Raw genomic sequence first — 26,604 nt, 5'->3', positions numbered from 1 at the left:
GCTACATTTAGTCATGCATAAATTGGCTCAATTTCTTTAAATGGACAATTCTGTGAACTGTCTAGTGCAAGTTTTAAATTGACACAATACCTGTTAGCAACGGTGTCAGCTAGAGATGACATGCAGGAGCTTGCAGGGATTTGTAGTCTTGCATGATGTCTACTTTGATGCTTATTACCATTTTCGAATCTGAGAGTAAATAGAACCGAATATATTGATAAAATTCACCTTGTCCGAGAGTGATTTACATGGTTATCAAAACGTCATGCCTGGGCAAGCCTACACAAAATACAGCCCTGATTTTAAGTGTTTCTAAAATTCCCTATGGGAAAAATGAATGGTGGAAAAACGATTGGAACCATTTCCATGTTTGTCCGCTAGGTTTCATGGGTATTATGACATCTCCACTATAGGCTATGGATAATTTAATTGAGACCACACTATAGGCTGCACTTGATATTGTGTGGCCAACAGAGAAACAGAGATGAGAGGCGGCATCGGGCAAACATGGTTATATAGCCTAATAAACAACTACTTCTAAAACACTGAGAAATATCGAAATTTCATCAATTACAAATTACATGACCCTCCCCTGGACTAGATTTAAAAAAAATACTAAACCCTGCCTTTGACTGAAATTGAAAAAGCATGACCATCCCCCATTTTCCTCCATGTGCGAATCTACTGGTTACTATGGCACGTCAATAAATTCCCAATAATTAAATTCTTGATTTATGTTATACTGATGTAAAGCCTTGTCAATTTGGAATCACATCCCTTCTTTTTGTAATTTTGCTATTCTCCCCCATTTTGCCATAACTAAACCTCTGCATACTCGCACATGCGCGTTGGGCAATCTACCGGATCGCGAGGTAGGGTAGAGGAGCAGTCCTAATGGCGGAGAACGTACGGTCGCCTTTTGACTACCGGGAGCCACCAACCCTCGACAGCGACGGGGATGGGAGCAAGCCTCCGCCGCCCCGAGGGTGAGATAAATAGCTTAACGGGGAATACATTTTTGTTGTGTATCTGATCACTTGCTAACGTTACTTTGTTTGAAAGTGAAGTAGAACGCAAGCCCTGCATGAGCGTGTATTTGTTTAGTTCCAGGCTTCCATCCGCGTGATGATTCTGCTGACAAAAATGACACACAGCAAAAGTGCTTTTTCGTTTCGGGATCGCTAGCTAGTTTCGTAATTGTGCAAGCTTGCACAGTCTGTCACCCACTTCACTTAACGCCGATTAGCCCTATGATTTTGCTCTTTCATTTGGAAGCTGTAATGCGCTGTCTTTTATTTAAATAACCAGCTAGCTAGCCATCTTAGCTTGTCTGGCCAGCTAACGCGTTAGTTACATCGGCAGAACAGTAACGTTAGTCTTAGATAACTGACTAGCTAACTAGATTTAATTGTATTTAGGATAGCCTTACATGATTCTGATAACTAATGTTAGCTAACTAGCGAGATGCATTATTCCTTGATGGCTTATTATTTGTGCATATTTAATAATTAAAACAACATCTGCATACCAGATGTTTTGGTAGCTAGCTAGATCATTTCTATTCAAACTGATGTTGGGGAAAAGCCCCAGTTACATTCAGGCATCACTTTCACTGTGTTGATGATCTGACTGACTTGTTGTCTACTGTATCAGAGAGAGCGAATGAGGGATGCAAATGTGTATCTCAGGTGTGTGTGGAGTGGGGCGCATTTATATAGGTCTGCTATTAGGGTTTGTCAAATATTTATTTAAAAAATGTAAATTATTTCACTATCTTAACATTGTTCCAAATATATATATATATATATATATATTATAATTATAAAGCTATTATTTTCTGTCTTTGATATCAGATTATTTAGATCATTTATGGATTTGATTCAATTTGTTGATAGTATCCAATATAATATAATTTCAACATTTGTCTGTCACCCCAATTGTTAATGCCATATCTATTTCATTGCCCTTTTGAATATAACTTTAGAAACAATATTAGAATAACATTGCTGTGATTTAAATTATTCGATACGGTAGTGGCTGTAGGCCTACTTGGGGTTGTTTGATAGCAATAAATGGCCTATTCATAATGTGGCAGATGTAAATGCAAGTTACTTTACATGGCCAAATGTATGTGGACACTCCTTCAAAGTAGTGGATTCCTCTATTTCAGCCACACCCGTTGCTGACGTGTATAAAATCGAGCACACAGCCATTGTCAGTAGAATGGCCCGTACTGAGGAGCTCAGTGACTTTCAACGTGGCACCGTCACAGGATTCCATCTTTCCAACAAGTCAGTTCTTAACATTTCTGCCCTGCTAGAACTGTAAGTGCTGTTATTGTGAAGTGGAAATGTCTATGAGCAACAACGGCTCAGCCGCGAAGTGGTAGGCCACACAAGCTCACAGAACGGGACCGCTGAAGCGTGTAGCGCGTAAAAATCATCTGTCCTCGGTTGCAACACTCACTACCGCGTTCCAAACTGCCTCTGGAAGCAACGTCAGCGCAAGTACTGTTCGTCAGGAGCTTCATGAAATGGGTTTCCATGGCCGAGCAGCCACACACAAGCCTAAGATCACCATGCACATTGCCAAGCTTCGGCTGAAGTGGTGTAAAGCTTGCCACCATTGGACTCTGGAGCAGTGGAAACGCATTCTCTGGAGTGATAAATCACGCTTCACCATCTGGCAGTCCGACAGACGAATCTGGGTTTGGCGGATGCCAGGAGAGAACGCTACCTTTATCTAGAAATGTAATTCTTGTCATGCACAACAGAAATGTCTGCAGCCGACAGTATTTTTCAGTGACAACAAGTTTCTGGGGACATTATTCCATTACACACAGGTGTTCAGCGCATGCTACGTAGCTAATTAGCACAGGTGGTCCCTCTGTCTTCCATCTGTCTGCCGTAAACACGCGCTGTAACATGGAGATATGGCCATGTGGGAACACTAACCCTATAAAAGGTGTGTATCAATGCAACTTTATTTATTATTATTTATTGCTGATATGAAAGATAAGGACCTTTATGCTCCCAAAACCTGTACCGCAAGCGATGCGTGTTAATGTTCAGACTGAGCGTTTGGGCACTTAACAAAACTCCCCCTTGCAGAAGACTCCTTCGTCCAATGACTCTTATGTGTAATGGAACTGAAAGTCATGAACAAGGGCTAAAGGAACCCCTCATGTGTATTGTAGGCGGGTGTGTGGGAGAAAAAGAAAGGGTACGCCCGTGAAGGTGTGTGACCTGGCCTACGTGACTGAGGACGAAGAGGAGGAAAGTCTGTCTGAACACAGCTACAGTCCGGGTAAAAACACACACACACACACACACACACACACAGACACCCTATCATGTGCCTTCAGAAAGTATTCACACCCCTTGACTTTTTCCAAATGTTGTTGTGTTATAGCCTGGATTTGTCACTGGCCTACACACAATACCCCATAATGTCAAAGAGGAATTATGTTTTTACAAACTCATAACAAAATGTAAAGCTGGAATGTCTTGAGTCAATAAGTATTCAACCCCTTTGTTATGGCAAACCTAAATACGTTCAGGAGTAAACATTTGCTTCACAAGTTGCATGGACTCACTCTGTGTGCAACAATAGTGTTTAACATGATTGTTGAATGACTACCTCATCTCTGTACCCCACACATACAATTATCTGTAAGGTCCCTTAGTCGAGCAGTGAATTTCAAACACAGATTCAACCAAAAGACCAGGGAGGTTTTCCAATGCCTTGCAAATAAGGGCACATATTGGTAGATGGTTAAAATAAAGCAGACATTGAATATCCCTTTGAACATGGTGAAGTTATTAAATACACTTTGGACGGTGTATCAATACACCCAGTCACTACAAATATACAGGCGTCCTTTCTAACTAATTTGCCGGAGAGGAAGGAAACCACTCAGGGATTTCACCATGAGGCCATTGGTGACTTTAAATCAGTTACAGAGTTTAATGGCTGTGATAGGAGAAGACTGGGGATGGATCAACAACATTGTTGTTACTCCACAATACTAACCTAATTGACAGAGTGAAAAGAAGGAAGCCCGTACAGAATAAAAATATTCCAAAACATGCATCATGTTTGCAACAAGGCACTAAAGTCATGTGGCAAAGCCAAAACAACACATTACTGAGTACCACTCTCCATATATTTAAGCATAGTGGTGTTTGCATCATGTTATGGGTATGCTTGTAATCACTGGGGAGTTTTTCAGGATACAAAACTAATGGAATGGAGCTAAGCACAGACCAAATCCTAGAGGAAAACCTGGTTCCTTTCAACAAGACAATAACCTTAAACAGAAGGCCAAATCTACACTGGAGTTGCTTACCAAAAAATACATTGAATGTTCCTGAGTGGCCAATTTACAGTTTTGACTTAAATCTACTTGGAAATCTATTGCAAGACCTGAACAATGGTTGTCTAGCAATAATCAACAACCAATTTGACAGAGCTTGAAGAATTTTGAAAAGAATGATTGCCAAATGTTGCACAATCCAGGTGTGGAATGCTTTTAGAGACTTACCCAGAAGGACTAACAGCTGTAATCGCTGCCAAAGGTGCTTCTACAAAGTATTGACTCGGCGTGTCAATACTTATGTATATTAGATATTTCTGTATTTCATTTTCAATAAATGTGCAAAAATGTCTAAACATGTTTTCACTTTGTCATTATGGGGTATTGTGTGTAGATGGGTATGTGGGTGAGGGGAAAAAAATACTATTTTAATCAATTTTGAATTCAGGCTGTAACACAACAGTATGTGGGATAAGTCAAGGGGTATTAATACTTTCTGAAGGCACTGTATGTGTAAGTATACATTTGGTTAAATGTGTGCTTCTGTTCTTACCTGTGTGTAACTCTACTAGGTGGTGAGCAGTACCCAGAGGGAGCGGAGGACAGACTGCCTCCACCAGGAAGCCCTTACTACCTTGCTGACCCCTCCCAGCTCTGGTGAGAGAGACAATAGGATTATTGAATTACACTTTTAAAAAATGTATTCTTCTAAAACAAACAGCCAATGTCAAACATAAATATAAAGGCAACATGCAACAATTTCAAAGATTTTACTGAGTTTACAGTTCAAATAAGGAAATCAGTCAATTTAAATACATTTATTAGGCCCTAATATATGGACTTCACCACTGGGAATACAGATATGCATCTGTTGGTCACAGATACCTTTAAAAAAAGGTAGGGGCGTGGATCAAAAAAACGGTCAGTATCTGGTGTGATCAGCATTTGCCTCATGCAGTGTGACACATCTCCTTCGCAAAGTGTTGATCAGGCTGTTGATTGTGGAATGTTGTCCCACTCCTCTTCAATGGCTGTGCGAAGTTGCTGGATATTGGCGTGAACTGGAACGCGCTGTTTTACATGTCGATCCAGAGCATACTAAACATGCTCAATGGGTGACATGTCTGGTGAGTATGCAGACAATGGAAGAACTTGGATATTTTCAGCTTCCAGGAATTGTATACAGATCCTTTCGACACAGGCCATGCATTATCATGCTGAAACATGAGGTGATGGCGGTGGATGAATGGCACGACAATGGGCCTCAGGATCTCGTCACTGTATCTCTGTGCATTCAATTGCCATCGATAAAATGCAATTGTATTCATTGCCCGTAGCTTATGCCTGCCCTTACTGTAACTTCACCGCCACAATGGGGCACTATGTTCACAACGTTGACATCAGCAAACCGTTCGCCCAAACGATGCAATCTGCCCAGTACAGTTGAAACTGGGATTAATCTGCGAAGAGCACAATTCTCCAGCGTGCCAGTGGCCATTGAAGGTGAGCATTTGCCCACTGAAGTCGGTTACGACGCCGAACTGTAGTCAGATCAAGATCCTGGTGAGGACGACGAGCATGCAGATGAGCTTCCCTGAGACGGTTTCTGACAGTTTGTGCATAAATTGTTCAATTGTGCAAACCCACAATTTCATCAGCTGTCCGGGTGGCTGGTCTCAGACGTGATGTGGAGGTCCTGGGCTGGCGTGGTTACACGTGGTCTGCGGTTGTGAAGCCGGTTGGATGTACTGCCAAATTTCTTTACTTCGGCTAATTCTCTGGCAATAGCTTTGGTTGACACTCCTGGAGTCAGCATGCCAATTGCACGCTCCCTCAAAACTTGAGACATCTGTAGCATTGTGTTGTGTGACAAAACTACATATTTTACAGTGGCATTCTACAGTCCCCAGCAGAAGGTGCACCTGTGTAATGATCATGCTGTTTAATCAGCTTCTTCATATGCTATACCTGTCAGATGAATGGATTATCTTGGCAAAGGAGAAATGATCACTAACAGGGATGTAAACAAATTTGTGCACAAAATTTGAGAGAAATAAGCTTTTTGTGTGTATGGAAGATTTCAGGGATTTTTTATTTAGGCTCATAAACATGGGAACAACGAACACTACATGTTGCGTTTTATAATTTAGTTCAGTATAAATACATTCTAAAAATTAACAAACTTAAACATACAGTAGTAGGCCTCGGCTACACAGTAGACCTAGCCTACTAGACAGACTTGGGTTACACATAACCAGGGGTTAATTTTTTGTAAGTATTTTTTTTGGGGGGGAACATAATCAGAACCGGGAACGAAAGTGATCCATACTGTTCCGGAACAGAACTGTTATTTTAAAAGCATGGGAACAGGTTAATAACGTTATTTGACGTTCTGGGACTTTTTTCAGTCCCACAAAAAAACGTTACAAGGCGCCTATGCAAAGCCCTCACTCTGTCACTCAAACTTATTCCAGTGTCTGCCTGCCAGCTGGAAATCTTTGTCTGTGCGTGTAGGCTACCTGCTCCGCCCACCTCCGAAGCATAGGCTACTGTAGCCTACTGACATTACAAGCGTGAGTCAGAAATTAGGGAGAGATTTTTAATCAGAGAAGAATGGATTATTTTTCAATGCTAGTTACAGAAACTATAGTTATCACGTTTCACATTGGATTTATTAAAATGCCTTCAGAAAGTATTTACACCCCTTGACTTTTTCCACATTTTGTGTTACAGCCTGAATTAAAAACGGATATGTAGCTGCAATATGTCACTTTTTGGGCAACCAGAACAAATTCTCATAGTAATAGAAATGTGAGTGATAGATCTGTCATTCTCATTGAAAGCAAGTCTAAGATGTGGTAGATCTTTTCTATGCACGCTATTTCTATGCACCGCGTTGAGTTTTTGCCTCTTTTTTACTTTTGGTTTTGTACTCCCGAGTGGCGCAGTGGTCTAAGGCCCTAGCTGTGCCACTAGAGATCCTGGTTCGAGTCCAGGCTCTGTCGCAGCCGGCCGCGACCGGGAGACCCATGGGCGGCGCACAATTGGTCCAGCGTTGTCCAAGGTAGGGGAGGGTTTGGCCGGCAGGGATGTGGGTTCGTTTCCCACAGGGCGCCAGTATAAAAAAATTAATAATAATAATGCATTCACTAACTGTAAGTCGCTCTGGATAAGAGCGTCTGCTAAATGACTCAAAGGAAAATGTAAAATGTACACCAGCTTCAAACAGCTGAAATACAATATTTTTGGTTATTGAAAGGTTTTTCACACTGGTTTAGATGGTATAATGTTTCTCTACATTATACATTGCTTGTTTTGTCACACAAACTGACATTAGGCGAACTAGTCGAATTTTAGCAACCAGGAAATGGCGGAGCGATTTCTGCATATTGCAAGTTTTTTAAATTGAGATTTTTTTGTCACTGCCCACACAATACCCCATAATGTCAAAGTAGAATTAATGTTTTTCAAAATTGTTACAAATTTTATAAAAAATTAAAAGCTGAATTGTCTTGAGTCGATAAGTATTCAACCCATTTATTATGGCAAGCCTAAATAAGGTCAGGAGCACAAATTTGCTTAACAAGTAAGTTGCATGGATTCACTCTGTGTACAATAGTGTTAAACAATTGTTTTTTTGATGACTACCTTATCTCTGTACCCCACACATACAATTATCTGTAAGGTCCCTTAGTCGAGCAATGAATTTCCAACACAGATTCAACCACAAAGAACAGGGAGGTTTTCCAATGGCTCACAAAGAAGGGCACCTGTTGGCAGATGAAATTTGTCCTGAATACAAAGTGTCTTGTTTGGGGCAAATCCAATACAACACATTACTGAGTACCACTCTCCATATTTTCAAGCACAGCGGTGGCTGCATCATGCATCATCCACCAGACAGTGTAGATTAATTCACCTTTCAGCAGGACAATAACCTAAAACGCAAGGCCAAATCTACACTGGAGTTGCTTATGAAAAAAGACAGTGAATGTTCCTGAGTGGCCGAGTTGCATTTAAGTCAAAACTGTATTTGAAAATCTATGGCAAGACCTGAAAAATGATTTTCTAGCAATAATCAACAACCAATTTGATAGAGCTTAAAGAATTTTGAAGATAACAATAGCCAAATATTGCACAATCCGGTGTGGAGAGCTCTTAGACTTACCCAGAAACAGCTGTAATCGCTGCCAAAGGTGCTTCTAAAAAGTATTGACTCAGAGGTGTGAATACTTATGTAAATAAGATCAAATCACATTTTATTTTGTCACATGCACTGAATACAACAGGTTACCTTACCGTGAAATGCTTTCTTAAAAGCCTGTAACCAACAATGCAGTTCAAGAAATAGAGTTAAGAAAATATTTACTAAATAAACTAAAGTAAAAAATAAAATAACAATAACGAGGCTATTTACAGGGGGTACCGAGTCAATGTGCAGGTTAGTCGAGGTAATTTTTACATGTACAGTGCCTTGCAAAAGTATTCATCCCCCTTGCCGTTTTTCCTATTTTGTTGCATTACAACCTGTAATTTAAATTTTAAATTTATTTGGATTTCATGTAATGGACATACAAAAAAATAAATAGCGGAAAAGTGATGCGTGCATATGTATTCACCCCCTTTGCTATGAAGCCCCTAAATACGATCTGGTGCAACCAATTACCTTCAGAAGTCACATAATTGGTTAAATAAAGTCCACCTGTGTGCAATCTAAATGTCACATGATCTGTCACATGATCTCAGTATATATACACCTGTTCTGAAAGGCCCCAGAGTCTGCAGCACCACTAAGCAAGGGGCACCACCAAGCAAGCGGCACCATGAAGACCAAGGAGCTCTCCAAACAGGTCAGGGACAAAGTTGTGGAGAAGTACAGATCAGGGTTTGGTTATAAAAAAAATATCCAAAACTTTGAACATCCCACGGAGCACCAATAAATCCATTATTAAACAATGGAAAGAATATGGCATCACAACAAACCTGCCAAGAGAGGGCCGCCCACCAAAACCAACGGACCAGGCAAGGAGGGCATTAATCAGAGAGGCAACAAAGAGACCAAAGATAACCCAGAAGGAGCTGCAAAGCTCCACAGCGGAGATTGGAGTATCTGTTCGTAGGACCACTTTAAGTCGTACACTCCGCTGGGCTTTACGGAAGAGTGGCCAAAAAAAAGCCATTGCTTAAAGAATAGAATAAGCAAACACCTTTGGTGTTCGCCAAAAGCCATGTGGGAGACTCCCCAAACATATGGAAGAAGGTACTCTGGTCATATGAGACTATAATTGTGCTTTTTGGCCATCAAGGAAAATGCTATGTCTGGCGCAAACCCAACACCTCTCATCACCCAGAGAACACCATCCCAACAGTGAAGCATGGTGGTGGCAGCATCATGCTGTGAGGTGATCTATTTTTTGTTGTTGATTTAATCCATTTTGAATTCAGGCTGTAACACAACAAAATGTGGAAAAAGTCAAGGGGTATGAATACTTTCTGAACTACAAAAAGGTAATACGTGTTTTTAATTATGTTGCCGCACTGCACACACAAGCTTTTTAGCTAGCTAGCTAGCTCTGGTCCAATGTTAAGCCAACTCTGGGAAGTTCAAAGACATTCAAAGTTTCTCCATAGAAGCTGCTCCTCCGTAGGTATAATTCTGTGGGCGTAATTTAGATAATGAATATCATAACAAGATGCCCAGCTCTTCAAGTCTCCTCATCCTCGCTCTCTCCCCACCCGCAAAATGCAGTCACATCTCGTGCCCTACATTGGTCTGTCTGTTGCATGTAAACAAGAGCTTGCCCACTCCTTAGCAAGCTGTTCTATCCACACTGATTGGTGAAGTAATTTTATTTTGTCAAGCTAATGTACAAAAATATATATATTTCAGAAGTTTAAAAAGGAACAGAAAGGAATGATATAAACCGTTTTGTTTGGGTTCGAACCAGTTCAGAACTTTATTTTGCAGGTTGGAACAGTGGAACGGAATGAACAAAAAAAAATGGTTCTGTTCAGAATGAAATTATTTGAAAATGTATTTCAGTTCCAACCCCTGCTTATGTGGTCCTCTGTAGCTCAGCTGGTAGAGCACGGCGCTTGTAACGCCAAGGTAGTGGGTTCGATCCCCGGGACCACCCATACACAAAAAATGTATGCACGCATGACTGTAAGTCGCTTTGGATAAAAGCGTCTGCTAAATGGCATATTATTATTATTATTATTATAACAAAACAAAGGACGACATTGTCATAGCCATAGAGCAGGACTCCCTCAGTAGATCAGCGATCTCAGGCTCCTAAACTGAGTTAGATGATGGTGATGATGCAGGTGTCTTGTCGGCTCTGATGTTATCCTCTGCATCTCTGTAGCCTGTGATGCAAGGTGATGGAGTTGGTTTGCTGGCCCTGATGTCGTCCTCAGCTCAGCCTCTCTGTAGCCTGGACTTTGTACCCCTCCACAACTAACGTGTAGCAAACACTTGTGTGATGCCTCTGTTGCTGCTGCTGCTGCTATGGCGCAAAAACCCCCACCACACACCAGTCTAGCGTGGTAGTCATCCTCACTACGAGCTAACTTCCATTTCCATGATATAGTCTGTTCTCATTGATCAAGAAGCAGCCGGTTCTGAGATGCATATTTTAAATGTAAACATTAGCCGGCTGGCTGGCTAGCTAGCTAGCCAAACCAGACAAGCCAACCTGCCTCTAAAATATGTACAACATTTATAGAGCTCTCTGTTTGCATTGAGACTGCAGTGTAAGGCTCAACCTATTGCAGTGGTCACTAAGTCTTCGAAGGGTGTGCAAGCTTTTGTTCAAGCGCAGTACTAGCACATGGCATTTCCATCAAAGGACCCATGAGAACCAACGTCAAGTTCATAGGAGCATATCAAATTGGGTGTCAAATGAATGCTAAGAGTCAATTTACATTCACAGTAGAATGGCCATACTGAAGAGCTCAGTGACTTTCAACGTGGCACCGTCATAGGATGCCACCTTTCCAACAAGTCAGTTCGTCAAATTTCTGCCCTGCTTGAGCTGCCCTGGTCAACTGTAAGTGCTGTTATTGTGAAGTGGAAACGTCTAGGAGCAACAACGGCTCAGCCGCGAAGTGGTAGGCCACACAAACTCACAGAACAGGATCGGTGAGTGCTGAAGCGAGTAAAAATCGTTTGTCCTTGGTTGCAAAACTCACTACCGAGTTCCAAACTGCCTCTGGAAGCAACGTCAGCACAAGAACTGTTCGTCAGGAGCTTCATTAAATGTTTTTTTCCATGGCCGAGCAGCCGCGCACACAAGCCTAAGATCACCATGCGCAATGCCAAGCGTCGGCTCGAGTGGTGTAAAGCTCGCCGCCATCGGACTCTGGAGTAGTGGAAACGCATTCTCTGGAGTGATTAATCACGCTTCACCATCTAGCAGTCTGACGTACAAATCTGGGTTTGGCAGATTTTTATTTTTAGTCATTTAGCAGACGCTCTTATCCAGAGCGACTTACAGTTAGTGAGTGCATACATTTTCATACTGGCCCCCCGTGGGAATCGAACCCACAACCCTGGCGTTGCAAACGCCATGCTCTACCAACTGAGCTACACAGGACTATATGCCAGGAGAACGCTACCTGCCAGAATGCATAGTGCCAAATGTAAAGTTTGGTGGCTAGGCCCCTTCGTTCCAGTGGAGGGAAATCTTAACGCTACAGCATACAATTACATTCTACACGATTCTGTGCTTCCAACTTTGTGGCAACAGTTTGGGGAAGGCCCTTTCCTGTTTCAGCATGACAATGCCCCCGTGCACAAAGCGAGATCCATACAGAAATGGTTTGTCGAGATGGGTGTGGAAGATTTTGACTGGCCTGCACAGAGCCCTGACAAAAACCCCTTCGAACACCTTTGGGATGAATTGGAACGCCGACTGCGAGCCAGGCCTAATCGTCCAACATTAATGCCTGACCTCACTAATGCTCTTGTGGCTGAATGGAAACAAGTCCCCGCAGCAATGTTCCAACATCTAGTGGAATGCCTTTCCAGAAGAGTGGAGGCTGTTATAGCAGCAAAGGGGGGACCAACTCCATATTAATGCCTATGGAATGAGATGTTCAACGAGCAGGTTTGGATAGCACAGTACAATACAGCACAGGAGACACACAGGCACACACACGCCTACACACACGCTAGCACACACACTCTACACATGTACATTTTAATATTGTATGGTAGTATTGTACATTTTGTGCTGTGGATATGTAGTGGTGTGGTGCCTTGGCAGCAACTAATGGGGATCAAAAAAATTGCTGACATCTTAGAATTTTAATTCGGAGCAGATATTTTAAGAGTTTTTGGAAACGTGGTCGCATAAACCTGATGGAGACTTTACATGAATTCCATTACCAAAGTTTGCATTACCAAAGAGTTCTTCCACTAAATTCGTTTTAGAAAAATGTTCTGTGGAAATTGTCACAATTAGTCCTTTTGCATATAATTGTATGTTTTGATAAACTTTGAAATCAATGGTTTTTGTTTGGCATACATTTTAAAGTGAAAAAAACTGAGTCAAAGCTCACGTAGGATAGCCCACAACTCACCAAGACCTTGATCAGTGAAATGCGGTGTGTCAGTGCTGGGGTAGAGCAAAAGGTGGCACACCGTGTATCTCTCCAGGACCAGGCTTGGTGACCACCAATCCAATGGTGAGTGGATGGTATGTAATGTTATTGTGTTTCTCGGTACAGTGTGTCGGAGCTGGGCGAGGAGGGGGCGAGTGGGGTCCGGGGGCCAGTGCTCTTCCACCCCCCGCCCAACTGCAGAATCCGAGAGGTGCACTGTGGAAGCCAGGTGCGACTGGTCGTTATAGCGATCCACGACATCGCCAAAGGGGAGGAGATAACGGTGGACTACAGCCTGACGGACTGGGGAGAGAACGCCATGGTGATTATGACTCACTGATAACATCACCAGCTTTCCTCATCGCAAACCCATTTCAGCCATTCTTAAATATACTCGGTGAATGAGTGTTGTTAGAGGTCATGACGTCTGACTAACAGCAACCTTATACACATCAAAATTGACATTGTTCATCTGTAGGCATTACTAGTTACATGTCATGTTGTCTCCTTGTTCTAAAAAAAACATTGCAATGCCCAGTGTAATTGTTGTGGCACTCAGATATAAATGCTCTGAATCCATATTGAAGCCTGTTGGTTGTGTTATGAATATTCTAGGGATTCCATAGCTCTGTGTCTTCGCGAGGGTTTGACTGCAGCTTTAACCCAGACAATAACATTAAGAAGGTAATCAAAACGGTTGTGACCCTACCTCAAGTTCATTTAATCAATTGGTTACTGAGGGTATTTACAAAGGTATTTTTGTCTTGTTTTGGGGTTTGTCTCCAAACAGGAGGAAGAGCCCGGCCCCCACCCCCACCCTCTGTCTCTCTCCGTCTCCGACTACCTCACCCCCTCCTGGTCCCTCTCCCCCTCCTCCTCCCCACTCACCCACTCTGAGCCCAGCGACTCGGACCGAGAAGAAGATGAGGAGGAAGACGACGACGATGACGATGATGACGACGATGAAGAAGAAGAGATTGAGGAGCTGAGGGGCCGCATGCTCCGCCGCCGAAAGAAGCGCAAGATAGCTGTCACGGTCACCACCAAGAAGAGCAGCGCTGCCAACCCCAGGGCCGGACCCGGCCACCCCTGCTCGTCCTCCTCCTCCCGACTGGCCGCCACCTCCTCCCCGACCCAGTCTCAGCCCGCCATGGCCCTGGCGCCCCCCACCACCAATATCAACAACAACATCAACATAAACATCGGCAGCTCCAGCGGGGCTACGGTCAGCCGACGGCAGCACTGTTCCTACTGCGGCCGCCACTACCGTTCACTGGCGCGCCACCTGGAGAAACACCATGCCAACCAGCCAAAGGTCAGGGCGGCCATGGATCTAGCCACACTCCACACACACTCCTCCTCTACCTCCTCCCATCCTCACCCGTCCTCCACCAGCTCCTCTCATGGCCACACCTTCGCCTCCCCCCAGCCCTCCTCATCCTCCGTTCCCGCCCCTCCCCCTCTTTTCTCCAGGGAGAGAGAGAGGGATGCGCCGGCCACTCGAAGTTCCTCGGGGGCGGTCTCCTTTTCGCTCTCACTGTCCCCGCCCTCGGCTGCTCAGTCGGCCGTGGCCAAGAAAGGCTCCAGCTTATCGGTGCAGACGCCAAAGCAAGGCTCCGCCCCTGCAGTGGCGCCGGTGAAAAGTCTGCCCACACCCACACCACCCAGGAGGGGCCGCAGGCCGAAGAGAGCGAAGGAGGAGGAGCAGCAGAAAACGGAGGAGTGTGTCAGGAGCAAGGAGGAAGAGATACCTCCACCTTCTACCCCCGAGCCGGAGGAAGAAGAGCCGGGTGAGGAGCTGGAGCTGAGTGTAGCCGGGGAAGAGGAGAGTCCTGAGGATAAGAGTGCAGAGATGGCTAGGTATGTGATGGATATGGTTCAGCTGCATTGGAAAGAGAAGGCGGGCCTAACTGAAATGTGAAATATTAAGTTCTGAATCGAAACTGCTTGAGAAATGACAGCATATTCTGCCATTCTATTATTATTATTATTATTATTGTTGTGATAAAGACAAAGTAAAAATATTATTTTTTGACATTGTTTTTACTTTCTCTAGCTCCCACAGACATCACATGCCCCCTCTCCTCTCCTCCCTCTCCTGCCTGGTGCTCTACCTCCGCCGGCAACAGCACTCCTCCTTCTTGTCCCTGTCTCGCTCCCCCAGTTCGGCCGAGGCCTGGCGCCTCCTTTGCCACTCCAGCCTGGCGCTACTTATCCTCTACAACCGCCACCGTGAGTGTGAAGTGGCCAAGCTCACCACCCAGGACTACCACAACCGCACCACCGCCCCGAGCCCGACCCAGGCTAACTTGGCCAACAACCCCACCACCGGCCTAGAGGCCATCCTCTCCCCCTTCGAGCGCCAGGTCCTTTGCCACCTCCCCCGGGCAGGTGTGCTGGGCAAAAGGGGGCGCATCCAGCCCCTCATCCTGCCCCCGCACTGCGAGCCCTGCATGGAGCTGCTCCTTCATACCTCTGCCAACGTGGGCGTGGACCCCCACAGCCCCTACGTCTTCTCCCGGCCCTTCCACTCGCCCGCCACCCCGCTCCGGGGCACCGACCTGCTGCGCAACCTGGCACGGGCCAGCGGCGCCAAGAACCCCGGGGCGCTGACCCAGACACGGGTGCGCCGGCAGGTGGCCATCCTCACCCAGCTACTGCTCCTGGAGGAAGGTGAAGGGCAGGGCCAGCCAGGCGGGGCGGCCGGCAAGCGCCTGGAAGACTTCCTGCAGAGGGAGTACCATGTGACCCAGAGCTGCACCACGATAGGCCGAGACCCTGCGCTGATTGGACGTGTGGGCAGGGTGGTGCTTTATGGGGAGCAGGAGGGCGTGCTGTTCAGGGGGATGAGCCTGCAGCACATTTGTCTGGAGCTGGATGGTAAGGAGACACTGCCGGGAACTCGGCTCTGGTATGACGAAGCTAGCACTCCCTACTAATCCATGATAGAACGCCATCCCTAATCAAAGAAAGTTGGGGGCATTCTGTTCATTAAGGGTTTGCACCAGTGCAAAGCCTGCACCGGTTACCTTCAGAAGAGAATACAAGAGAAATGTTGAATTGCATTTAGGTGGGAACTATTAATCTCCCCAATTTTCTCTCATTGTGATGATGGAGGAGAGGAGGAAACAAGGAGGTTCTGAGATGGATCAGCAGTAGAGTAATTGATAGCTTTGTTAATAGGAGAATATGCTCGTCATGCTCACTAGGGGTATGTTTACTAGTTGTAAGTTGTTAATAAAGCATGAATAAGGGAGGCTTTACACTGAGGGAGGTGACACAAGGGCGATTCTCCTCTCGCCATGACATACTGCTGTGAGCAAACTAACCATAACATTTTAAATAGATGGGAGCTCTAAATACTGCACCTTGTGATTGCATTGCCTGCAGTACAACAATCTGTCCTTCTCACAGACATTGCTAACGGACTATGTGATATGTTACGGTTTGCTCATTACAAGTGTGTAAATGCCAGAGGAAAACTTTGCCATGAGTCACCAAGCCCTTTGCATTGTATAAGGCAGGTGATGGTGAATTAACAAAGCATGTTGTATATGTGTTATAGTGCCCTCTACCTCTTCTATCCCTATCCAACAGTCATGTCAGGGAACTCTGCAGACTCCTTCTCAGGTGACTCAAACGGGGAGGCAGAGAAGGTGGAGGTGGTGACGAAGCGACCAGGTCGACCCCCCCGCAAGAAGAAAGGACCCCCTCCCTCCCCTGTCAACCCTCTGCTCCCTGGTGGCCACAAAAGGAGAAGCATCCAGCCCAAGTCAGGTATGTACCGTTGTATTGTTTGGCCTACCCAACGCTTTATGTATTCATGCGTATTTGGGTGAATGTTTTTGCACAATTGCCCGTTATTGCGCTACATCCGTGCAAGCCAGTGCGTGCTAGCGTCAGACAAGTTTGAAAAACAAGGGACTCAACAAGCGAATCGATTACTTCCTCATACCTATCGATTTTTCAAATCTAGAAATGTTGGTCATTTCATCCTTCGTTAGTTTTTGTTATCAGTCGACTAAAACTCTGGACAATTTATGTCTAGTTTTAGTCATAGCCATTTTAGTCACATAGTGTATTAAATAATGAATATTTAGGCAACCTCTAAATTCCATAATGTGCCTTGTCCAACTAGGCCTACTATCCCCTCGTATACCTTAGCTGGCAACATTGATATTGTGGCAGATTGTAACCCATGCCAGACATAATTAAACATATAGACAATAAAGCCTTGGCTACACGTTAAACAATTTACAGCTCTGATTTTCTCCCCATCATAACCATCAAGGGGGGTAAATAAGTGGTTTCCTTGAAAAGGGGAGAATTTGAGCTTTCCAAGTATTACTGTACTCCTAATATTCAACAAATAGCATACGCTTTTCCAATTGGAAAAAGGCAACTGCAACTCGCATTTGAGGACCTTGGTGCGAGAGCGGCAACACAGATGAATGAGTAACAGCGCACATGAGAAAATTGAGCTTCTGATGTGATTAAATGTAAATGTAATTAAAGCAAAAATAGCCTACATGAAAGTGAGAGAGTAAACATAATTGAGGTTAGTTACAAGTGAAGTGTCCTGGCTTCGCATCAGTTCAAAAGATTGACGAGTGATTGAAGTGACTGCCTGGGAGCTGTGTGGGAGAGCCGGGCAGATCAGCTCAATCAGACCACGCAACTGAAAGATGTAAATTCTGCCAAAGGATTACATTAAATATTCTGCATGCATGCTTATGGTTGGACAAAACAATTGAAAAGGAGCTTCATGTCAAATTAAATGTCCATTAGTCTCACATGGAATTCACATCTTTGTAATAGTTATAGTTTTTTTCCCAGGGCATCTCGTTATCGTCAATAGTTTTAGTCAGGAAAAAGATTGAGTATTTTTCATCATAGTTATTGTTAACTAAGTTAACATTGCTGTCTGTACTCCTCTCTGTCTATATCCCGACCTGTACTTACATATTGCCTGTTCTATGATCAACCCATAAATAATCTACATGCAACAGTGTCTCTTGTGCCTTTCACAATTATTTCACAAGGCTTATTTAACACGATATGCCTGAATACTTATAACAAATAAGCTAACAAAAAAACATGTTTTTCTTTCAATTATTGAATTACCTACATGATGTTATTTCACGTTATCCCTTTGGAGGGCACTATCACGTTGTTAAAAAATATGACTAGATCAGGCAATTTATATAACAGTAATATTGTCAAAATTCTGCTTTTACCAACCATAACAAAAAAAAAATGATGCATGCAAACATACTGTGCATTCGGAAAGTATTCAGACCCCTTGACTTTTTCTACATTTTGTTACGTTACAGCCTTATTCTAAAATTGATTACATTAGTTTTTCCCCCCTCATATCTACACACAATACACCATACTGACAAAGCAAAAACAGGTTTTTAGCCATTTTTGCTAATTTATAAAACAATTACCGGAAATATCACATTTACATAAGTATTCAGACTCTTTTCTCAGTACTTTGTTGAAGCACCTTTGGCAGTGATTACAGCCTCGAGTCTTCTTGGGTATGACGCTTCAAGCTTGGCACACCTGTAGGCTCTGTCGTAGCCGGCCGCGACCGGGAGACCCATGGGGTGGCGCATAATTGGCCCTGCGTCGTCCAGGGTAGGGGAGGGAATGGCCGACAGGGATGTAGCTCAGTTGGTAGAGCATGGCGTTTGCAACGCCAGGGTTGTGGGTTCAATTCTCACGGGGGGCCACTATGAAAAATAATGTATGTACTCACTAACTGTAAGTCGCTCTGGATAAGAGCGTCTGCTAAATGACTAAAATGTCAATGTAAATGTATTTGGAGTTTCTCCCATTCTTCTCTGCAGATCCTCTCAAGCTCTGTCAGGTTGGATGGGGAGCGTCATTGCACAGCTATTTTCAGGTCTGTCCAGAGATGTTCGATCGGGTTCAAGTCCGGGCTCTGGCTGGGACACTCAAGGACATTCATAAACTTGTCCCAAAGCCACTCCTGCGTTGTCTTGGCTGTGTGCTTAGTGTCATTGTCCTGTTGGAAGGTGAACCTTCGCCCCAGACTAAGGTCCTGAGCGCTCTGGAGCATGTTTTCATCAAGGATCTCTCTGTACTTTGCTCTGTTCATCTTTTGCCTCGATCCTGTCTAGTCTCCCAGTCCCTGCCGCTGAAAGACATTACATTTACATTACATTTTAGTCATTTAGCAGACGCTCTTATCCAGAGCGACTTACAGGAGCAATTAGGGTTAAGTGCCTTGCTCAAGGGCACATTTACGTCATTTAGCAGACGCTCTACAGCATGATGCTGCCACCACCATGCTTCACCGTAGGGATGGTGCCAGGTTTCCTCCAGACGTGATGCTTGGCATTCAGGCCAAAGAGTTCAATCTTGGTTTCATCAGACCAGAGAATCTTGTTTCTAATGGTCTGAGAGTCTTTAGGTGCCTTTTGGTAAACTCCAAGCGGGCTGTCATGTGGCTTTTACTGAGGAGTGGCTTCCGTCTGGCCACTCTACCATAAAGGCCTGATTGGTGTAGTGCTGCCGAGATGATTTTCCTTCTGTACGGTTCTCCCATCTCCACAGAGGAACTCTAGAGCTCTGTCAGAGTGATCATCGGGTTTTTGGTCACCTCCCTGACCAAGGCCCTTCTCCCCCGATTGCTTAGTTTGGCCGGGCGGCCAGCTCTAGGAAGACTCTTGGTAGCTCCAAACTTCTTCCATTGCGGGCCTTCAATGCTGCAGAAATGTTTTGGTACCCTTCCCCAGATCTGTGCCTCGACACAATCCTGTCTTGGAGCTCTACGGACAATTCCTTCGACCTCATGGCTTGGTTTTTGCTCTGACTTGCACTGTCAACTGTGGGAGCTTATATAGACAGGTGTGTGCCTTCTCAAATCATGTCCAATCAATTGAATTTACCACAGGTGGACTCCAATCAAGTTGTAGAAACAGCTCAAGGATGATCAATGGAAACAGGATGCACCTGAGCTCAATTTCGAGTCTCATAGCAAAGGGTCTGAATAATTATGTAAATAAAGTATCTGTTTTTGTTTTATGTTTTTTTGCACAAAACAATGACCCTTTCGCTTTGTCATTATGGGGTATTGTGTGTAGATTGCTATTTTTTAATCCATTTTAGAATAAGGCTGTTATGTAACAAAATGTGGAAAAAGTATTGGGGCTGAATACTTTCCGAAGGCACTGTATTAGGTGATAATTAAGAAAAGTGATCGTCAGGCGAAATTACTGTATATCAAACGTTTTACCATTGCAACATTAAGATGTACAGTCATATTCACCATGGTTGTCTGAAGCGTGCTATAGAGTTCACAACTGGCGATGCCTCATTGCGATTGGTTATTCCCCATCATTTGCAACAATGTCAATGAAGCGTCATCACTATCTTTCCTTTGTGGTACCTCAAACTGTTTTGATTACCAGCTGAGTTGATTTTACTCCTGGCTCAGAGTTTGTCTGGTCAAGGTCTTAACATCATCCTAGAAACTACTCTAAGCTGGGTTTTAACAGGATTCCCAGGACCTTTTCTGATATGCTTTGTGGATACGGGCCCTGATCTTAAAAATATTTATATACGGTGCCTTCAGAAAGTATTCATACCCGTTGGTGTATTACATATTTTGTTGTGTTACAGCCTGAATTCAAAATCTCACACATCTACACACAATACCCCATAATGACAAAGTGAAAACATGTTTTTAGAGAATGTATTGACATTTCATTGTAGATTTGGCCTTGTGTTTTGGGTTGTTTTCTTCTCTCAGTGTCTGGTGGAAAGCAGACTGAACCAGCTTTTCCTCTAGGATTTTGTGCTCCATTCCGTTAGTTTTTTATCCTGAAAAACTCCCCAGTCCTTAATGAGTACAAGCATACCCATAACATGATGCAGCCACCACTATATTTGAAAATATGGAGAGTGGTACTCAGTAATGTGTTGTATTGGATTTGCCCCAAACATAACACTTTGTATTCAGGACAAAAAGTTAATTGCTTTGACACATTTTTTGCTGTATTACTTTAGTGCCTTATTGCAAACAGGATGCATGTTTTGGAATATTTGTATTCTGTACAGGCTTCCTTTTCATTCTGTATTGTGAAGTAACTACAATGTTGTTGATCCGTCCTCAGTTTTCTGTCACAGCCATTAAACACTGTAACTGTTTTAAAGTCAACGTTAGCCTCATGGTGAAATCCCTGAGCATTTTCTTCCCCCTCTGGCAACTGAGTTAGGAAGGATGCCTGTATCTTTGTAGTGACTGGGTGTATTGACACACAATCCAAAGTTTAATTAATTACGTCACCAAGCTCAAAGGGATATTCAATGTCAGCTTTTTTTTTATTTAGACCAATCTACCAATAGGTGCCCTCCTTTGCAAGGCATTGGAGCGTCATCACTATCTTTCCTCGACTGAGGGACCTTACAGATAATTTTATGTATGGGTTACAGAGATGAGGTAGTCATTCAAAAATCATGTTAAACACTATTAGGCAATAACTCAAAAAGGAAGTACCCGTAATAAGGATTGTTCAATGGTGGTCTGACCAATCGGAATCCATGTTTCAAGATTGTTTTGATCACGTGGACTGGGATGCCTCTGAGAATAACATTGATGTATACACTGACACAGTGACTGAGTTCATCAGGAAGTGTATAGGGGATGTTGTTCCCACTGTGACTATGAAAACCTATCCAAACATAAATCTGTGGGTAGATGGCAGCATTCGCGCAAAACTGAAAGCGCAAACCACCCCATTTAACTACGGCAAGGTGACTGAGAATATGGTTGAGTACAAACAGTCCAGTTATGCCCTTCATAAGGCAATCAAACAGGCAAAACATCAGTACAGAGACAAAGTGGAGTCACAATTCAACGGCTCAGTCACGAGAAGTATGTGGCAGGGACTCCAGACAATCACAGATTATAAAGGAAAAACCTGCCACGTCTTGCTCCCGGACAAGCTAAACACCTTATTCACCTGCTTCGAGGAAAACAGTGCCGCCGACGCGGGCCACCACTGCTCCCGTGGACTGTGACCTCTCGTTCTCCGTGGCCGACGTGAGTAAGACATTTAAGCGTGTTAACCCTGCCGGCCCAGGCGGCATCCCTAGCCGCGTCCTCAGTGCATGCGCAGACCAGTTGGCTGGAGTGTTTACGGACATATTCCATCTCTCCCCATCCCTGTCTGTTGTCCCCACTTGATTCAAGATGTCCACAATTGTTCCTGTTCCAAGAAAGTGAAGGTAACTGAACTAAATGACTATCGCCCCGTAGCACTCACTTCTGTCATCATGAAGTGCTTTGAGAAGTTAGTTAAGGATCATATCCCTCACCCGACAGCCTAGACCCACTGCTATATACCACCCCAATAGATCCACGGATGTCACAATCGCCATCGCAGTGCCCTATCCCATCTGGACAAGAGGACTACCTATGTAAGAATGCTGTTAATTGACTACAGCTCAGCCTTCAACACATTTACATTTACATTTACATTTTAGTCATTTAGCAGACACTCTTATCCAGAGCGACTTACAGGAGCAATTAGGGTTAAGTGCCTTGCTCAAGGGCACATTTACGTCATTTAGCAGACGCTCTTATCCAGAGCGACTTACAAATTGGTGCATTCACCCTATAGCCAGTGGGATAACCACTTTACAATTTATGTATTTATTTTTTTATTTTTTTGGGGGGGGGGGTTGAAGGATTACTTTATCCTATCCCAGGTATTCCTTAAAGAGGTGGGGTTTCAAATGTCTCCGGAAGGTGGTGAGTGACTCCGCTGTCCTGGCGTCGTGAGGGAGCTTGTTCCACCATTGGGGTGCCAGAGCAGCGAACAGTTTTGACTGGGCTGAGCGGGAACTATGCTTCCGCAGAGGAAGGGGAGCCAGCAGGCCAGAGGTGGATGAACGCAATGCCCTCGTTTGGGTGTAGGGACTGATCAGAGCCTGAAGGTACGGAGGTGCCGTTCCCCTCACTGCTCCATAGGCAAGCACCATGGTCTTGTAACGGATGCGAGCTTCAACTGGAAGCCAGTGGAGTGTGCGGAGGAGGGGGGTGACGTGAGAGAACTTGGGAAGGTTGAACACCAGACGGGCTGCGGCATTCTGGATGAGTTGTAGGGGTTTAATGGCACAGGCAGGGAGCCCAGCCAACAGCGAGTTGCAGTAATCCAGACGGGAGATGACAAGTGCCTGGATTAGGACCTGTGCCGCTTCCTGTGTAAGGCAGGGTCGTACTCTCCGAATGTTGTAGAGCATGAACCTGCAGGATCGGGTCACCGCCTTGATGTTAGCGGAGAACGACAGGGTGTTGTCCAGGGTCACGCCAAGGCTCTTCGCACTCTGGGAGGAGGACACAACGGAGTTGTCAACCGTGATGGCGAGATCATGGAACGGGCAGTCCTTCCCCGGGAGGAAGAGCAGCTCAGTCTTGCCAGGGTTCAGCTTGAGGTGGTGATCCGTCATCCATACTGATATGTCTGCCAGACATGCAGAAATGCGATTCGCCACCTGGTTATCAGAAGGGGGAAAGGAGAAGATTAGTTGTGTATCGTCAGCGTAGCAATGATAGGAGAGGCCATGTGAGGATATGACAGAGCCAAGTGACTTGGTGTATAGGGAGAAAAGGAGAGGGCCTAGAACTGAGCCCTGGGGGACACCAGTGGTGAGAGCACGTGGTGCGGAGACAGCTTCTCGCCACGCCACTTGGTACACCATAGTACCCTCCAAGCTCATCATTAAGGTTCTTAACAACGCTCTGTGCAACTGGATCCTGGACTTCCTCACGGGCTGCCCCCAGGTGGTAAAGGTAGGCAACAACACCTGGACTATGCTGATCCTCAACACAGGGGCCCCACAATGGTGCATGCTCAGACCCCTCTACTATGTTCACCCATAACTGCGTGGCCATGCACGTCTCCAACTCAATCATCAAGTTTGCAGACGACACAGTGGTAGGCCTGATCGACGGGCCTCAGTGGAGTAGGTGAAAAGCTTCCACTGACAATCTGAAATGGTCCACCCATACAGACATTGTGGTGAAGAAGGCGCAACAGCGCCTCTTCAACCTCAGGAGGCTGAAGAAATTCAGCTTGGCCCCTAAGACCCTCACAAACTTTTACATATGCACCATTTGAGAGCATCCTGTCGGGTTGTATCACCGCCTGGTACGGCAACTGCACTGTCCGCAACCGCAGGGCTCTCCAGAGGGTGGTGCGGTCTTCCCAGAGCGTTGTGCGGTCTTCCCAACGCATCACCGGGAGGGCAATGCCCTCCAGGATATCTACAGCACCCGGTGTCACAGGAAGGCCAAGAAGATCATCAAGGACCTCAGCCACCCAAGCCACGGCCTGTTCACCATCCAGAAGGCAAGGTCAGTACAGGTACATCAAAGCTGGGACCGAGAGATCGAACATCTCTGGAGAGACCTGAAAATAGCTGTGCAGCAATGCTTCCCATCCAACCTGACAGAGCTTGAGAGGATCTACAGAGAAGAATGGGAGAAACTCCCCAAGTACAGGTGTGCCAAGCTTGTAGCGTCATACCCAAGAAGACTTGATGCTGTAATCGCTGTCAAACGTGCTTCAACAAAGTACTGAGTAAAGGGTCTGAGTACTTATGTAAATGTGATATTTCTTTATTTTAAATAAATTAACAAAATTCTAAAAAACGGGTTTTGCTTTGTCATTATGGGGTATTGTGTGTAGATTGAGGGAAAAAACGATTTTATCAATTTTAGAATAAGGCTGTAACGTAACAAAAGGTCAAGGGGTCTGAATACTTTCCGATGTCTATTTATTTTTGTATTCATTTTTTCCAATTTTTTTGTACTCCGACATTGCTCGTCCTAATATTTCAATATTTTTTAATTCCATTATTTTACTTTTTTGATGTGTGTGTATTGTTAGATATTCCTGCACTGTTGGAGCCAGGAACACAAGCATTTCGCTACACCTGCAATAACATCTGCTAAATATGTGTATGCGACCAATAAGATTTGATTTATTATTGCACACAGTGAGTCCATGCAACTTATTATGTGACTTGTTAGGCACATTTGTACTCCTGAACTTATTTAGGCTTGCCATAACTAAGGGGTTGAATATTTATTGACAAGACATTTCAGCTTTTCATTTGTAATTAATTTGTAAACATTTTGTAAAACATAATTCCGCATTATGTGGTATTGTGTTTAGGCCAGTGACAAAAAATCTAAATGTAAGCAATTTTATATTCAGGCTGTAATACAACAAAATGTGGAAAAAGTCAAGGGGTGTGAATACTTGCTGAAAGCACTGTATAGGTTAGGGGTTAGGTGCTCTGGGGATGGATTTGGAATTGGGTAATTGATACTTATAAGTCTGTCCTGTGTTCCCAGGGAAGCGTGGGGTGCTGAAGCGGCCCTGGTCAGAGGCGGAGCGCGTCGCCGTGGAGACGCACCTGAAGAGGAACATCATGGAGCTCCGCGTGCCAGCCAAGGCAGACTGTGAGCGCTGCTTGCAGCTCTGCCCCCTGCTGGTCAGCAACCAGCGCGACTGGAGGGCCATCAAGTTTTACTGCCACAACCGCATTCAGCTACTGAAGAAGCAAGGCAGGAAGGAGAGTGCAGGACAAGGGGCACTCTGTTAGTTAGAGAGGGAGAGAGAGGGAGTGAGATATGGGAGAGGTCGAGAACTGACTTCTACGATCTGGAGTGACCTGATTCTGGTCCTGGCGAAGTAAGTGCAGTCTACTGGTTTTCGACTGAATTGACCTGACCTCTGACTTCATTTTTAAGACTCATACCTGGGACTAGGCATTCAATAATCAGTCCATATCTGCAGTGTTGGCTTCATCAAGAGTCAAAAAGATAATTAATTGAGATTAGTTGAAATGTCTCCTGTGACCCAGGGCCGTATCCTCAAAGCGTCTCAGAAAAGGCCCAAGGAATCCTGTTAAAACCTGATTTTAAGAAAAATAAAGCTCCCAGCTCAGAGTAGGATTTAGGATGATGTTAAGACACTGCTCAGTCAAACTCAGTGTCTTATCTGGTAATCACGACAGTTTGGGGTACCGCAAAGGAAAGATAGTGATGCCGCTTTTTGACATTGTTGCAAATAATGGGGAATAATCAATCGTTATGAGGCATTGCCAGCTGTGAACTCTTTAGCACGCTTCAGACATGTGACTGTATGTTGCAATGGAAAAGCGTTTGACATAATTTTCGCCTGACACGATCAGCCTTCTCTTAATTATTGCCTTATATGTTGGCATGCATAACTTTTTCATTTTTTATGAAATATGGTGGTAGTTGAAAAATTAATTAGCATAATAAATAAAAACCCATTAAATTCCGTCAGTTTTTTACGCTAAAGAGCAGAGTTTTTTTTTGCATAGGCTGTGTCTCAATCCACTGCATCCGCCGATGTCGCCCTTCCACATTTGCAGTGAAAGGTGGCAGAGTTAGAGCGGTGTTTGTCAGGCCATGAGACATCCCGGAAGTCTGTCTTCTCACAAACGTCCGAACGGTTTGGTCTACAAACTATTATGACCCCCCTCTGTCGACTAAGTGGGACTCTTATAACAAAAGAGGCTTCATGCAAAGCCTTTATTTTTACCCATACGGTCGTTCCATAGACAGTGGGGGAAAAAAGTATTTAGTCAGCCACCAATTGTGCAAGTTC

General features: G+C 44.5%; 1 protein-coding gene across 1 annotated transcript; it reads left to right on the top strand.

Moving 5' to 3' along the window:
* Positions 1-894: 894 nt before the first annotated feature.
* Positions 895-26,562, top strand: LOC311112820 (uncharacterized protein; the record flags this gene model as incomplete). Its single annotated transcript, XM_084155954.1, has 9 exons — positions 895-986; positions 3,197-3,306; positions 4,888-4,972; positions 13,049-13,244; positions 13,538-13,606; positions 13,713-14,782; positions 14,979-15,802; positions 16,520-16,699; positions 25,320-26,562. 9 exons carry the CDS (start codon positions 895-897, stop codon positions 25,568-25,570), a joined length of 2,877 nt encoding a protein of 958 aa, XP_084012080.1. The 3' UTR covers positions 25,571-26,562.
* Positions 26,563-26,604: the final 42 nt, after the last annotated feature.

This window comes from Coregonus lavaretus (assembly GCF_964263955.1).
Source record: "Coregonus lavaretus genome assembly, chromosome: 39".
NCBI classification, from domain to species: domain Eukaryota; kingdom Metazoa; phylum Chordata; class Actinopteri; order Salmoniformes; family Salmonidae; genus Coregonus; species Coregonus lavaretus.
Note: the sequence above shows the minus strand (reverse complement) of the source record. Positions and strands in the feature narration are given on the sequence as shown.